The 17,929-nt window shown below is 37.6% G+C and overlaps 1 protein-coding gene across 2 annotated transcripts in view; it reads right to left on the bottom strand.

The window, feature by feature from the left end:
- The window catches only part of LOC146003686 (sialin-like), a 187,465-nt gene that overhangs the window by 88,002 nt on the left and 81,534 nt on the right, over positions 1-17,929 (bottom strand). For both annotated transcript variants that reach the window (XM_083142047.1, XM_083142049.1), the window contains exon 2: positions 4,914-4,972. In XM_083142047.1, the coding sequence (XP_082998173.1) occupies positions 4,914-4,972 (59 nt within the window). The remainder of the gene's footprint in view (positions 1-4,913; positions 4,973-17,929) is intronic.

The raw sequence follows: 17,929 nt of genomic DNA on the forward strand, positions 1-17,929 counted from the left end.
GTTAAGTACCCCGGAACACCTGGATTGTGGGAACTGATGACTAGGAAAAGGCCTGGCAGCTATACAGATCAGGATTATGAACATTACAAAGAAATATTAATAAAATCAGATGCTCTATACCAGAACAATGATCCCACACAAAAAAGAGTCAAGTCGAGCAGTGGAGCAAAATACAATAATTTAATCAAGCCCATATGGTCACAAATCAAGACAGGGAGTGGAATCAAACAATACAACACCCTGCCTAAAGAATTTGTCTGGGTTGATGATGTCAGGAAACTTGTAGATAGGTTATTGGTGATAGCTGGGGAGGAAAATGCTGGGAACCACAATTTTTACAATGAAAAGGTTGGAATTATGGACATGATAAGCACCAAATTGTCTAATTTTATAGTGAATGACCCTAAAGGGATTGGATATCTCATAAAAATTATTAATACTCTACCCCCCAAATTTTGGAATATTTCTGAGGGTCGGGGCCTGGTGAATGACATTATAAACAAGTTGCCATTTGAACTACACATTCCAGGTTATCAGTATTGTGGTCCAGGCACAAAATTGGATCATAGATTAAACAGAGGTGATCCTGGTGTTAATCCTTTAGATGCTGCTTGCAGAGACCATGACATAGCATACAACACACATTCTGATCTTGACAAGAGACATGTTGCAGACAAGAAATTAGAAGAGGCTGCATTTGGCAGATTTGTAAGCAAAGATGCTTCTTTAAGTGAGAGAATATCAGCATTGGGAACCACCATAGCTATGAGCACCAAACAAAAACTGGGGTGGGGGCTGTGAATATATATATAATAAACCTACAATGAAGGCCAAGGGTGTTATGTATCAGATACCTTATGCAGGTCTCAAATCTCTTAAAACTATTGACAGTCTTTTAACCAAAAAGCAGCGCAAGAAAAAAAGCTCTTGTATTGCCAAGGGACATGGTATGAAATTGTTGCTTAGTACCCCCCAATTAAAAAAATTACAGCAATCAAGAAAAAAATTGCATACAGGGGGATTCATATTTACTATCCCCGCCATCTTAGCTGCTCTCGGGGCTGTGGGGAGCTTGGCCGGGGGATCAGCTGCCATAGCAAAAACAGTGATAGATGCCAAGAAAAATAGGGCAGAATTAGATGAGCAGAAGCGCCATAACCTGGCAATGGAGAAAAAAGGCAAAGGTGTTAAGAGAGCCATGAATAAGTTTAAAAAAAACAAGAGCCGCTTACAAACCAAGATATTGAAGCTTTGATCAAGCCACTGGGCATCAAACATTTTAGAGGTGTGTACATGTCTGATTCTTTACCGGAACAACCACTCAACAAAGAGTGTGGCATTGTTAATTTGGATGAGTACAAAAATCAGGGCACTCACTGGATCTGTTATCTTAAATATTTAAACAATGAGGCATTTGTGTTTGATTCATTTGGAGGTGTTCCACCTGAAAATTTAGTACAATATCTAAAATCAGCTAATCTTTATTACAATAATGCCCGTCTTCAAAACTTCAAAGATGTTAATTGCGGACATTTGTGTTTATCTGTTCTCAGATATATGTCTCAAATAAATAAACCATCAATTGAAAATTTTCAAAAGGCCTTGTGGTATCTGAAACATCATGGGGGTATTCCATCTCACCAGCCAAAATTCAATATTGAAACTCAAATTGCATGATGACATAGTGTATCCCAAAACAATAGCTCTCAGAGCATTTTACGGCATGTACTTGATCCCTAATATTACACACCACAACAACACAATTGCAGTAGGGGATCAAAAAATTGTCATCACTCCAGGGCAGTATAATCTGTCCACTCTAAATGCTCACTTACCCAGAGGTGTAGTGTTAAGTCAAAATTCTGTCACTCACAGAGTAGAGATTGTATCTGCTACAGAAACAGTGCATCTGGGTACTATAGGAGAGCTGTTAGGCTTTGAGAACAACACAAAACTTGAAGCAGGCATCAAACACACTGCTATGAATATACCTAAATTCTTAGCCATAGAGACTCTGAATATTCACTGTAATGTGGCCGAGGGTATGATCACCAAATCAAATGGCATAGGCACTCACAAACAAACCGGCATCATTGCAACATTCAAACCTAATTCCGAATTCATGGAGCCAATCATCTACAATCCATCCCCAACATTATATTTTCCTGTGTGCCATAATAGAATAGATTACATTGAATTGATGGTCACTAATGAAAAAGAAGAATTAGTTGATTTTGCTGGAGCCACAACAACTGCTATCATAGAGATTAATATTTAAATAAAAATACATACAATGGAAAATATTGAGAGTTATGAGCTACAATCATTCCCTCCAAACAGGAGGACATTTGCAAATTTAAATCAACCCAACACAGAGATTGAGGTTGATCTTGATGTAGGGGATGGCTTTATACACCCCCACAGAGCAGATCTGTACATCAAATTTGATGTTGTAAAGCTCGATGGAACAGATTATCCGGCAAATTCAAATATAAGACTTGTAGATAATTTTGTGCCGCATCTGTTCTCTGAAATTGAGATCAGAAAGCATGGAGTTGTTATAAACAGAATAGATTATCCCGGCATTACCTCCACAGCTTTGGCCACTCTAAAATTATCCAAAACCGAGGCTCCATACTACAAAATAGGGGGATTTGAGGCTGGTGATAAGATATTAACCAAGAACCACACAGTGCTGTTCCCGATGCGCCTTTTGCCAGGATTCTTCTCGGATTACAAAGAAATTATGTGGAAGGGCGGTTTAAGAATTACATTTAGAAGAGCTGCAAATGATAATAATGCTTTGATGAGGTACAGTACATTAAACCCTACAGGGGAAGCTCTGCCCAATACCCTACCTGATGAAGGCAAATGCATTATTCAGACTATGGAGCTAAGAATCCCAGTTGTTGAATATGAGGCCAGTTACGCTCTTAAACACAAAGCAGATATAGTAAAAAATCCACAGATTCCTCTGCAATTTTACACATATCAATGCGTACAGAAGCCCGCATCTGGCACATATTATGAATTTGATGCTACAAATTCATTCTCCAGCATACAATACGACATGCCTGATTTTGTAGTGGTACTGTTTCAGACTGGGAGACACAATAATCAGGAAAAAAATTCAAGTAGATTTGATAACTGCAACATCAAGAACATATATCTTAAAAATGGCAGAATTGAGGTATTTCCTAGAGAAAATTATAATTTAGACATGTCCAAGGATGATTTTCTTAAATTATATGAGGCATTTTCGGCTTTCAAGAGAGTCACTACAGGCAGTACTGATATGTATTACACACCAGATGAATTCAAGACACAGAGACCCATGTTTGTAATCAACACTTCAAAAAGGAAACAGGTTGTGGTGAATGACAGGACAAACATTAAAATTATCTGTGAATTCCATGAGGCATTACCTGATGACACCATATGTAGTGTTATTCTCATAGGAGAAAAATCATATGTTTATGATGTAAGAAATGAGAGAGTCACGGAGCAATTCTAGAAGATATTTGTTCTATTATCCTGTTGTACAACATACAAACCTCAACTGTATTATCAGCTAGCAGTGAATATCTTATGTGTGGGCAGTTGTATATATTTCAATCTATCAGGACTCGAACCCAAAGCCCCTTGTTTACAAGACAACAATATTAACATTTTGCCATCAGGAGAGGCTTCACATTTTATCAGGACTCAAACCCAGAGGCCTCCTGATTGCAAGGCAATAAAAACCATGCACCACACTCCACTGGGCCTCAGAACCCAGTAACTATAAGCTTTATATTAATATACATGGCAGAATCAATCTGAGCTACACTAAAATTCAATTCCTGGGATTTTGACAGAAAAACACACTATAAGCAATAAGATCATACGGGAACTTGGCATAATTTTAAGTATAAGCAAATCTGTCTGAGAGGCTTTCACCCTTTCTACACTAGAATTCAAAATTCTTAAAATTAAGAGCATATCACACTGGAAGAATTGGGGTATAGGCCCCTCTTGGCTTTGTCTTAAGTACGGGTAAATCTATCTGTTGAGCCCTCGCCTTTTCTACACTAGAAATTCAGAATTTCTTAAAAATCAGAGCATATCACACCTGAAAAATTGGGGTATAGGCCTCTCTTGGCTTTGTTTTATGTATAAGCAAATCTGATTGTTCAATCAAATAGCCTCGCCTTTTCTACACTTGTAAGTGGCACTGTCCGTAGTATCAATACAACTACTTCTCATATATACCGAGGCTACATTCATGTTGTAATTTCCCTACGGTAGGCTGCTTTGAGAAAATGTCGACATGGACCTGAAGCAAATTAACGAGGCTGGTTAACATTTGAACAACGTTGCCCGTAAAGTGCTATGTAGCAATGCACCTTTGAGTTTAGGGTTTCCAAAGAGTCACTTAGCATGGATTTTTGTCCACTTTATTAGCAGATTAGTAATCAAATGGGAACTGGTCTCTAGACTGTGCAATTTTATGCTGTTTTTCAAGTACAGTAAAACCTCGTTAATCCAGACTCCGATAAGCCGGACTTCGCTTAATCCGGACAGGCAAAAGGGAAAAAAAAAGCAGAATGAAAGGTTTTAAATGTGACTAGAAATCAAAAAGAGAACTTCGCAAAGAAAAGGCAGTCAACCACTGATGAAATTCTGTTTCCCGCAGACTTTGTACTGTATTGTACAGTGTATTTAGGCCTATGCACTTTAAATACACCATAAAAATGTGTTTTTTGCTATAAAAGGAGTTTTAATGCACTTTCTACTGTTCTTTTAGGTTATTTCAGTTAATCCGGACTTTCGTTAGTCCGGATTAACGAGGTTTTACTGTATATCATTGTAATCCACACGTTGTTATTTATCTAATAGTCCATTTCTAATAAGCTACATGTTAATGAACCTACCTTGAATTTCATAAAAAATCTGCTTTGATTTCCTCCTGGACTTCACCTCAATGTGAATTCTGAAAGGAAAAATTGTAACGTTAAACAGATGAAAAGTAAATGAAATATCTAATAAATCACTAGATACGAGGGTCACTATTTATATTTTGAGCCTAACAATGAAAAAAACAGGAATTTGGCATTGAAAACTGCTTTATTGTTTTTCGAAGTATTCTCCTTTATGGTCAATACACTTTTGCATTCGTTCAAACCATTTGTCAAACCAGTTTTTCCAATCTTCTTCAGACACCTCCATAATATGGTTTTTGAACGCATCAAAGGCGTCTTCCGCCGACGAAAATCCACGCAATTTATTCTTGACATTCGGGAACAAGAAGAAGTCATTGGGTGCCAAATCAGGACTGTACGGCGGATGACCCATCAATTCGATTTTTTGACTGTTCATAAAGTCGGTTGTTAGACGAGATGTGTGACAGCTGGCATTGTCTTGATGAAGAATGATCCGACGGCGTTTGTTTGTTTTCCGTATTTGACCGAAGACCTCTGGCAAACAAATTGTTGTGTATCATTCAGAGTTGACCGTTCTACGTTCCTCTAAAGGCACAGTTGCCACATGACCAGTTTTCCCCAAAAAACAGGCGACCATTTGTTTCGATGTGCTTCGAGCGCGAACAACTTTTGTTGGATTGAGTTCATCTTGAAACACCCATACGGTCGACTGCTGTTTACGTTCCGGCTCATATGCATATATCCATGATTCGTCACCTGTTACAATCTTATATACGTCTTTTTGAAGCACCAAGATTGTATTTATTGAGCATTTGATTGCACCAATTGAGGCGAGCGTCTTTTTGAGTTTTTGTCAAATTGTGTGGGATCCAACGAGAACATACCTTTCTCACAGCTAAATGATCATGTAATATTGTATATATGCTGGTGGAACTAATGCCTATGGTAGCCTCAATCTCACAGTATGTCACATGACGATCTTGCAGTATTAGGTTTTGCACAGCATCAATGTTTTCTTGAACAACAACTGATTTTGGACGACCTTCGTGAATCTCGTCGGTGAGCGAATGGCGGCCACGATTAAATTCGTTATACCAGCGTTTCACAGTGGCAAAGGATGGGGCTTCATCGCCAAATGTGGAAGTAAGTTGATCGATGCAATCTTGTCTTGATAATCCACGTCGAAAGTCGTAAAAAATCATCGCACGAAAATGTTCACGAGTGAATTCCATTTTATTGTTGTCGCGCAATCTCCAAGGCAACATAAACAACACAAATCAAGCTAATGACAAAACATTTGAAGTACGTTATGGTCAATAATGCCAGACGATTCCGTGCAAACGTCAAATCGCGCCTGGACCGTATTCAAATTCATTCGGAAAAGAGGTTCCTGGACCGTATTCAAATTCATTCGGAAAAAAGATTCCTGGACCGTATTCAAATTCATTCGGAAAAGAGGTTCCTGGACCGTATTCAAATTCATTCGGAAAAAAGATTCCTGGACCGTATACAAATTCATTCGGAAAAGAGGTTCCTGGACCGTATTCAAATTCATTCGGAAAAAAGGTTCCTGGACCGTATTCAAATTCATTCGGAATAAAGGTTCCTGGACCGTATTCAAATTCATTCGGAAAAGAGGTTCCTGGACCGTATTCAAATTCATTCGGAAAAGAGGTTCCTGGACCGTATTAAAAATTCATTCGGAAACGAGGTTCCTGGACCGTATTCAAATTCATTCGGAAACGAGGTTCATGGACCGTATTCAAATTCATTCGGAAAAAAGGTTCATGGACCGTATTCAAATTCATTCGGAAAAGAGGTTCCTGGACCGTATTCAAATTCATTCGGAAAAGAGGTTCCTGGACCGTATTCAAATTCATTCGGAAAAGAGGTTCCTGGACCGTATTCAAATTCATTCGGAAAAATGTTCCTGGACCGTAATTAAATTGATCCAGTAAAAAGGTTCCTGGACCATATTTAAATTCATTCGGAAAAGAGGTTCCTGGACCGTAATTAAATTGATCCCCAAAAAAAGGTTCTTGGACCGTATTTAAATTCATTCGGAAAAAGTTCCTGGACCGTATTTAAATTCAATCGAAGAAAGGTTCCTGAACCGTATTTAAATTCAATCGAAAAAAGGTTCCTGAACCGTATTTAAATTCAATCGAAAAAAGGTTCCTGAACCGTATTTAAATTCATTCGGGAAAGAGGTTCCTGGACCGTATTCAAAATTCATTCGGAAACGAGGTTCCTGGACCGTATTCAAATTCATTCGGAAAAGAGTTTCCTGGACCGTATTCAAAATTCATTCGGAAACGAGGTTCCTGGACCGTATTCAAATTCATTGCGAAAAGAGGTTCCTGGACCGTATTCAAATTCATTCGGGAAAGAGGTTCCTGGACCGAATTCAAATTCATTCGGAAAAGAGGTTCCTGGACCGCATTCAAATTCATTCGGAAAAGAGGTTCCTGGACCGTATTCAAATTCATTCGGAAAAAAGGTTCCTGGACAGTATTTAAATTCATTCGGAAAAAGGTTCCTGGACAGTATTTAAATTCAATCGAAAAAAGGTTCCTGGACAGTATTTAAATTCAATCGAAAAAATGTTCCTGGACCGTATTAAAATTCAATCGAAAAAAGGTTCCTGAACCGTATTTAAATTCAATCGAAAAAAGGTTCCTGGACCTTATTTAAATTCATTCGGAATAAAAGGTTCCTGAACCGTATTTAAATTCAATCGAAAAAAGGTTCCTGAACCGTATTTAAATTCAATCGAAAAAAGGATCCTGGACCTTATTTAAATTCATTCGGAATAAAAGGTTCCTGAACCGTATTTAAATTCAATCGAAAAAAGGTTCCTGAACCGTATTTAAATTCAATCGAAAAAAGGTTCCTGAACAGTATTTAAATTCAATCGAAAAAAGGATCCTGGACCTTATTTAAATTCATTCGGAAAAGAGGTTCCTGGACCGTATTCAAATACATTCGGAAAAGAGGTTCCTGGACCGTATTTAAATTCATTCGGAAAAGAGGTTCCTGGACCGTATTCAAATTCATTCGGAAGAGAGGTTCCTGGACAGTATTTAAATTCAGTCGAAAAAAGGTTCCTGGACAGTATTTAAATTCAATCGAAAAAAGGTTCCTGGACAGTATTTAAATTCAATCGAAAAAAGGTTCCTGGACAGTATTTAAATTCAATCGAAAAAAGGTTCCTGGACAGTATTTAAATTCAATCGAAAAAATGTTCCTCGACCGTATTAAAATTCAATCGAAAAAATGTTCCTGGAATTTATTTAAATTCATTCGGAATAAAAGGTTCCTGAACCGTATTTAAATTCAATCGAAAAAAGGTTCCTGAACCGTATTTAAATTCAATCGAAAAAAGGTTACTGGACCTTATTTAAATTCATTCGGAATAAAAGGTTCATGAACCGTATTTAAATTCAATCGAAAAAAGGTTCCTGCACCTTATTTAAATTCATTCGGAATAAAAGATTCCTGAACCGTATTTAAATTCAATCGAAAAAAGTTCCTGAACCGTATTTAAATTCAATCGAAAAATGGTTCCTGGACCTTATTTAAATTCATTCGGAATAAAAGGTTCCTGAACCGTATTTAAATTCATTCGGAATAAAAGATTCCTGAACCGTATTTAAATTCAATCGAAAAAAGTTCCTGAACCGTATTTAAATTCAATCGAAAAATGGTTCCTGGACCTTATTTAAATTCATTCGGAATAAAAGGTTCCTGAACCGTATTTAAATTCAATCAAAAAAGGTTCCTGGACCTTATTTAAATTCATTCGGAATAAAAGGTTCCTGAACCGTATTTAAATTCAATCGAAAAAAGGTTCCTGAACCGTATTTAAATTCAATCGAAAAAAGGTTCCTGAACCGTATTTAAATTCAATCGAAAAAAGGTTCCTGGACCTTATTTAAATTCATTCGGAATAAAAGGTTCCTGAACCGTATTTAAAATCAATCGAAAAAATGTTCCTGAACCGTATTAAAATTCAATCGAAAAAAGGATCCTGGATCTTATTTAAATTCAATCGAAAAAAGGTTCCTGAACCGTATTTAAATTCAATCGAAAAAAGGTTCCTGAACCGTATTAAAATTCAATCGAAAAAAGGATCCTGGATCTTATTTAAATTCATTCGGAATAGAAGGTTCCTGAACCGTATTTAAATTCAATCGAAAAAAGGTTCCTGAACCGTATTTAAATTCAATCTAAAAAAGGTTCCTGGACCTTATTTAAATTCATTCGGAATAAAAGGTTCCCGAACCGTATTAAAATTCAATCGAAAAAAGGTTCCTGGACCTTATTTAAATTCATTCGGAATAAAAGGTTCCTGAACCGTATTTAAATTCAATCGAAAGAAGGTTCCTGAACCGTATTTAAATTCATTCGGAATAAAAGGTTCCTGGACCTTATTTAAATTCATTCGGAATAAAAGGTTCCTGAACCGTATTTAAATTCAATCAAAAAAGGTTCCTGAACCGTATTTAAATTCAATCGAAAAAAGGATCCTGGACCTTATTTAAATTCATTCGGAATGAAAGGTTCCTGAACCGTATTTAAATTCAATCGAAAAAAGGTTCCTGGACCTTACTTAAATTCATTCGGAATAAAAGGATCCTGGACCGTATTTAAATTCAATCGAAAAAAGGTTCCTGAACCGTATTTAAATTCAATCGAAAAAAGGTTCCTGGACCTTATTTAAATTCATTCGGAATAAAAGGTTCCTGAACCGTATTTAATTTCAATCGAAGGAAGGTTCCTGGACCTTATTTAAATTCATTCGGAATCAACGGTTCCTGAACCGTATTTAAATTGAATCGAAAAAAGGTTCCTGAACCGTATTTAAATTCAATCGAAAAAAGGTTCCTGAACCGTATTTAAATTCAATCGAAAAAAGGATCCTGGACCTTATTTAAATTCATTCGGAATAAAAGGTTCCTGAACCGTATTTAAATTCAATCGAAAGAAGGTTCCTGAACCGTATTTAAATTCATTCGGAATAAAAGGTTCCTGCACCTTATTTAAATTCATTCGGAATAAAAGGTTCCTGAACCGTATTTAAATTCAATCGAAAAAAGGTTCCTGAACCGTATTTAAATTCAATCGAAAAAAGGATCCTGGACCTTATTTAAATTCATTCGGAATAAAAGGTTCCTGAACCGTATTTAAATTCAATCGAAAAAAGGTTCCTGGACCTTATTTAAATTCATTCGGAATAAAAGGTTTCTGAACCGTATTTAAATTCAATCAAAAGAAGGTTCCTGAACCGTATTTAAATTCAATCGAAAAAAGGTTCCTGAACCGTATTTAAATTCAATCGAAAAAAGGATCCTGGACCTTATTTAAATTCATTCGGAATAAAAGGTTCCTGAACCGTATTTAAATTCAATCGAAAAAAGGTTCCAGGACCTTATTTAAATTCATTCGGAATAAATGGTTCCTGAACAGTATTTAAATTCAATCGAAAGAAGGTTCCTGGACCTTATTTAAATTCATTCGGAATAAAAGGTTTCTGGACCTTATTTAAATTCATTCGGAATAAAAGGTTCCTGAACCGTACTTAAATTCAATCGAAAAAAGGATCCTGGACCTTATTTAAATTCATTCTGAATAAAAGGTTCCTGAACCGTATTTAAATTCAATCGAACAAAGGATCCTGGACCTTATTTAAATTCATTCGGAATAAAAGGATCCTGGACCTTATTTAAATTCATTCGGAATAAAAAGTTCCTGAACCGTATTTAAATTCAATCGAAAAAAGGTTCCTGGACCTTATTTGAATTCATTCGGAATAAAAGGTTCCTGGACCTTAAATTCATTCGGAATAAAAAGTTCCTGAACCGTATTTAAATTCAATCGAAAAAAGGTTCCTGAACCGTATTTAAATTCAATCGAAAAAAGGATCCTGGACCTTATTTAAATTCATTCGGAATAAAAGGTTCCTGAACCGTATTTAAATTCAATCGAAAAAAGGTTCCTGGACCTTATTTAAATTCATTCGGAATAAAAGGATCCTGGACCTTATTTAAATTCATTCGGAATAAAAGGTTTCTGAACCGTATTAAAATTCAATCGAAAAAAGATTCCTGGACCTTATTTAAATTCATTCGGAATAAAAGGTTCCTGAACCGTATTTAAATTCAATCGAAAAAAGGATCCTGGACCTTATTTAAATTCATTCGGAATAAAAGGTTTCTGAACCGTAATTAAATTCAATCGAAAAAAATGGTTCCTGGACCTTATTTAAATTCATTCGGAATAAAAGGTTTCTGAACCGTATTTAAAATCAATCGAAAAAAGGTTCCTGGATCTTATTTAAATTCATTCGGAATAAAAGGTTCCTGAACCGTATTTAAATTCAATCGAAAAAAGGTTCCTGGACCTTATTTAAATTCATTCGGAATAAAAGGTTCCTGGACCTTATTTAAATTCATTCGGAATAAAAGGTTCCTGAACCGTATTTAAATTCAATCGAAAAAAGGATCCTGGACCTTATTTAAATTCATTCGGAATAAAAGGTTTCTGAACCGTATTAAAATTCAATCGAAAAAAGGTTCCTGGACCTTATTTAAATTCATTCGGAATAAAAAGTTCCTGAACCGTATTTAAATTCAATCGAAAAAAGGATCCTGGACCTTATTTAAATTCATTCGGAATAAAAGGATCCTGGACCTTATTTAAATTCATTCGGAATAAAAAGTTCCTGAACCGTATTTAAATTCAATCGAAAAAAGGTTCCTGAACCGTATTTAAATTCATTCGGAATAAAAAGTTCCTGAACCGTATTTAAATTCAATCGAAAAAAGGTTCCTGGACCTTATTTAAATTCATTCGGAATAAAAAGTTCCTGAACCGTATTTAAATTCAATCGAAAAAAGGTTCCTGAACCGTATTTAAATTCAATCGAAAAAAGGATCCTGGACCTTATTTAAATTCATTCGGAATAAAAGGTTCCTGAACCGTATTTAAATTCAATCGAAAAAAGGATCCTGGACCTTATTTAAATTCATTCGGAATAAAAGGTTCCTGGACCTTACTTAAATTCATTCGGAATAAAAAGTTCCTGAACCGTATTTAAATTCAATCGAAAAAAGGTTCCTGAACCGTATTTAAATTCAATCGAAAAAAGGATCCTGGACCTTATTTAAATTCATTCGGAATAAAAAGTTCCTGAACCGTATTTAAATTCAATCGAAAAAAGGTTCCTGGACCTTATTTAAATTCATTCGGAATAAAAAGTTCCTGAACCGTATTTAAATTCAATCGAAAAAAGGTTCCTGGACCTTATTTAAATTCATTCGGAATAAAAAGTTCCTGAACCGTATTTAAATTCAATCGAAGAAAGGTTCCTGGACCTTATTTAAATTCATTCGGAATAAAAAGTTCCTGAACCGTATTTAAATTCAATCGAAAAAAGGTTCCTGGACCTTATTTAAATTCATTCGGAATAAAAAGTTCCTGAACCGTATTAAAATTAGTAGTGCAGGTGCACGGGTTCTGCAACCGAAAGTGGGGCTCGGTGGGGCTCGCCTTAATGGTTTGCTCTTGTAAGGCATAAGCCCCATTTTCTCGCAGTGTTGCCAACACCTTACTCGAAAAAATCACCAAGGTTTTTTTTTGGTCTAACCTAACCTAAAGCAAGGAGCTGGCAACCTTGCTTGAGGCTTGCCTTACAGTGCATAAAGCAATTTTTGCCAACTTATTGGTACTTTTGCCATAGCCTTTTACAAAAAAGAGAGGAGAGAGAGAGGGGGAATTAAACAACCGACATCGCTGCCAACACCTACCTACAGCTTTTTTTTTCTTCCTACTTAGCAAAAGCTACTATCTTTTTTTGAGGCTTAGCCAATTTATATACTGGCGTAACATACACACACTGGGCAAGGAGAGCCGGCAACAAACACGCACTGCCGTAAAAGAGAGAGAGATGGGTGGATGGCAACACAGTATGTGTGTGCGTGTGTGTGTATAATATGTAGCATTATTAACTAGAGTGTGTTGGCAACCCACTTACAACTAAAAAAAAATAGAGATGCTAACGTTGCTGTAAGATGAAGAGAGAGAGAGATTTATAGCTGGCAACAGTGGTGTACGATGTCCTCCCTCTTCTGTGCAATATGACATTATGATGTTACTGTAGTTTTTGACGAGGATTACGAGTTAACTAAAAAACCTGCAACTAGAGAGAGTTGCCAGCACACACACGCTGTTGTAAGAGAGATGGATGACTGGGGGGCAGCATTTCTGGCTATTCACAGTGGCGGATGTACTTCCTGTTTTTTCAAAAGCTAACAATAATGATGGAATTTCATGCTGACGCATTTATTTCGTTCAAAAATTCGCGTTCAGCACAGATGATGCTATGTAATTTTCACATCAGCTCAGCCAACTGTTGAGAAATAATGACGTCAGGTAACAGCATTGGTGGGGGTGACGTGATGAATTTACGAAAGTAGGAAAATGATATTGCTAAAAATTGAAGTATAGAACTATTTTCTAGAGCGGATTTCTACTAGTCCACGTTGTTAACCTACATATTACTCCTCGACTAATAAAACTAGAAGCTCGAGGGCATCAGGTCCTATTTTTATTGTGAGCTGCAAGGAGAACATTGTGATTGTGATTGAAATTAACTAGCGTGAGTAAATTTGTTTGTTAGCTTGCATGAGTTGGCTTTGTGTTATATAAATAGGTAGTGTTGCTTCTGTGAGTTGATTCTGTAATAGCCAAACAGATGTAAAGGAATTGTAGATAAAAGGTAAAACTCTCTACAAAAGCCAAACAATTCTTAAGCATATTGTGGAAGGAATATATACTCGCAAAGCACGCAAAAAGAGAGAGAGAAAGTATACAAGTTTTGAGTGTGTTGCATGTATCTCTCTTTTTTTTTCTTGCTTTTTTTATATATATATATTTATTACATATTACTATATACATCAAGCATATGCAAAATAGCAATATGCGGGGTTTAAGAGGACGACTTTCTGGTAAGGCGCCCAACAGTTAACCTCACTTCCACGTAGTACACCCTGGACTGTAGAGTAACGAGGCTCTGGCGTCTGGCAGACGAGTATAATTTTGCGTGTGTTAGCCTGTTTTTTTTGTGCGTTTGATATTTAGTGGAGGTACATAGTGTTTCGAATTTTATTATTATTTAGTTTTATACACAGAAAAGATATTAAACATAAAATTAAATAAAATATATCTAATTATGTTTTTTTTTATCACAACAAGCATTCATAAAAAATAGCAATAATGTGGTTTAAAGTTTTTTAACGTAATTGCTACGTAAACAAAATGGCCAACTTGCAATGAGTGTGTCAAAGTTTTTTTAAGCCTAATTGCTACGTAAACAAAATGGCCGACTTGCAATGACTGTGTCAAATATGAATAGATTGAGAGATGGAAAGAGAAGTTAAATATGCTTAAATAAAGTGCTCCTCTGTGCATAGCACCATACCATAAAAGCATATAGGAAGACTGCCATGTTTATGCATGAAACTTAAATATACATATAAAATTAAAATATTTGGTGCTGACCACATCACACATTGCTGACTTTGTATTGTACTTTCCTATATTCACATATGCACAGTAAGGCTAATCGGGACTAGGCCTACAGTTTTTTTTAAAGTAGGATCCGAACCACTATGTACTTTTATCGGGTTCGAACCTAGGACCTCTTGATTACAAGGCAACAACACAACCACCGCACTTTCGAGCCCTAGTGAATATGTAGGAAAAAACAACGGTATATACATAATCCAAAGTTGCGTGGATCTAGGCCCCATAGGAACCAAGAAAATCAATGTCTTGGAAAAACATCTTAAGATATTTGTCTTAATCTTTAAGAAAGTCGACTTCCGGTCTGTCAAGATGTTACTTCCGGTCTGTCAAGAAAATTTTCTTAAGATATTTGTCTTAAGATGTTTTCCAAGATATTGATTTTCTTGTCTCCTAATTGACCTAGGATGATGATTTTAGGTTTGTTGGATAGGATTTGACGAAAACTATACGACTAGCAAATAAAATCGATTCCACCCCCTCAAGTTTCGAAAATATAGACAATTTTTTTATTTTTTGAGAAACTTGATTTGCTGGCTTAGTTTTTACCCTATTTCGAAAATTTTAATGACATTTGATAAAAAATTGAATGTACTCTACAACCTATTGGAAACATAATGATTAGTGCTTACTGTTTTCGAGTTATTTTAAATTTAAATTTCAAGATGTAATTTCTAAGTTGTTTTGTAACTCGTAAACTATGGGTCGTAGAAAACCCATTCTTGTTTTATCTGCTATTGCCCGACAAATACTATAAACACAAATAATGTTTATTGTTTGATTTAAAAAAAAAAGATCGAAAATAATTTTGTTTTCTGAAAATAAAAAATGTGTGTATGGAAAAAAATACGATTGTGTAATTTTTTATGATGTATGTTTGCATGTAAAAATAAGTATACCTGAAAGTTTTAGAATTTCAAAATAGCTATATATATATATATATATATATATATATTTGCTATTATATCAGCCAAAACAATAGAATATATATAAACAAGTACATTTTCATAGTTTCATACCTCTACTAGATTGGTAGAAAAATATACTAATGGGCAATAAAATCTGAAGAAGATTCGTGTCTAGCAAAAATAAGCTAAATAGAATTACATATGCATACAATATTTATTGTGCTTTTTTCTATCTACAATCATATTTTTCTTATATATTTTTTTAAATTTTTTTACAGGGTTGATTAAAGCACATATTTGAGGAAAACAACACCACCCATATATAAATAAACCCCTCAAACTAACACTAATTAGAATTAGCCTACAAAATTTTTCTCATAAGGCATTTTTTTGTAAACACTCTACCACCAACAGATCACATATAAATAAACATACCCCCCAAAAAAATGCGCTCCATGAAAAGTTGCCCTGTGTGCAAGAGAACCATATCAAGCAAACATTTTGCAAGACATTGTCGTACCTGCGAGCCAGGCAAGCATTTGGCTGCCACTGAAGTATGTTCCGGATGCAATAAACATATCACAATTGCGTATGCCAAGAAGCATAAGCTTATTTGTCTAAGCGAAAGTACATCTGGGGCCCAGCCTTCGACCTCCACCAAGAGGAAGGCAGAAGCAGCCTCCATCAATGCACCACCCACGAAACGCGTCAAGCCTGCGATGAAAGCAGACCGGTCTGTTTTCGAGCGTTTGTTAGAGGACTTTGTCCTCACTTCGGAGGGCTCATGCGACGTGCGTAGCTTTTTGGAGAACGTGCAAGCCAAAATTATTTCCATCCTCGGTGATGCGCTTGCAACGCACTCCACCAAATTCTACGCATCGCTACGTTGCCAGTACAAGAAGCCGTCTGATGAAATTTACAGCTTCTGCCACAACACCAAGGCGAAGACGTTGCATCTGGCGGATGTCGATAACCTCGAGGTTATCTACAACCAGTTTGCCGAGGAGCTGGTGGCAAAACAAGAAGAACATCAAGCTAAGGGCTCGGGGGGTTCGCTGTGTGGCGAGCCTCACGAACTGTGTGTCAAACTTTGCAAGTTCGTGCCTCTCTCCGCCTCCAGCTACGTCCCCTTACCACCTACCATTGCGGCAAAGAAGGCTGTCCTGAACATTCAGAACAGTGACGCCAAGTGCTTTCTCTGGTCGGTGCTTGCAGCGTTGCACCCTGCCCACTGGAAAAACCAACCACGCCGGGTTAACCACTACCTACCCTACGAGTCAGAGCTGGAAGATGCGATGGTCGGGATCGACTATCCCGTGGAGGTCCCGGACATTCGAAAGTTCGAGGCCCGTACACACAACCCTCGGTTGGCCATCAACGTTTACGGTCTCACCGAGAACAAAAATGTGGTGTACCCTATCCGGGTGAGCGACGTAGACGGCGATGATGCTCGAGAAATTCACCTTCTGCTCATCAAGGACGAGACCCATCACCATTACACCCTTATCCGCTCCCTCTCTCGGCTTGTTTCGAGCCAACGGAGCAAATACAAAACCCACGTCGAGGTGTGTCGCAGGTGCTTGTCTACATTTCATAATCGAGAACAGCAGGATTACCAGCGCATCAGAGGTCCCAACATCGCTGCAGAGAAGCTCGCTCGCCACAAACTTTATTGCAATGCCAACGAGCCTGGGGTGGCAGTCTTGCCCAAACCTGGCATCGTGGAGCGTTTCCACATGCACGGTGCCATGGTGGAGCATCCCGCTATCATCATCGCGGATTTCGAGGCCTTCCTCAAACCCCTGTCCACTTGCGATCCAGATCCCGAAGTTTCCTCCACCACCCCTTACCAACTCCACGAGGCATCCAGTTTCGCATACGTTGTGGTGCGACGTGACCAGCACATCGCCCCCGAGCCCTACGTGTACCGTGGCCCCGACGCAGCCAAACACTTCCTCGAGAGGATGGTTGTCGAGGCCATCGAGATAGGGAAGGTACTGTTGGCCCCCAAGTCTATGCTCCCACTGTCCCCCGACGATCAACGTAGACACGACGAGGCCATCGCTTGCCCTGTCTGCGTCAAGGAGTACACCGCCAACAACCGTAAAGTCCAACACCACGATCACTTTAACGGTAGGTACGTTGGTCCTTGGTGCAACGGATGCAACATCATGGCCCGGGACCCGCGCTTCACCCCTGTGTTTTTTCACAATGGCTCGGGATACGACTTCCACCATCTGGTGCCTCACTTTGGGTACGACGACATGCGAATCAACGTCCTGGCGCAGAACGAGGAGCGTTACATTAGCTTGAGCAAGTGGGTTCGAATCCCAGGATCACGCTCTACCGTCGAGCTTCGCTTCCTCGACTCCCTGAGGTTCCTCCCAGCAAGCCTCGATGCTCTCGCAGGGAAGCTTAGCGACGAGCAAATGCTCATTACCTCCGGAAACTTTCCGAACTTGGACGCCGGCCTCTTCAAGCGTAAGGGGGTCTATACCTACGAATACATCACAG

This window comes from Lepisma saccharinum, chromosome 20, assembly GCF_977018435.1.
Source record: "Lepisma saccharinum chromosome 20, izLepSacc3.1, whole genome shotgun sequence".
In the NCBI taxonomy this organism is placed as follows: Eukaryota; Metazoa; Arthropoda; class Insecta; order Zygentoma; family Lepismatidae; genus Lepisma; species Lepisma saccharinum.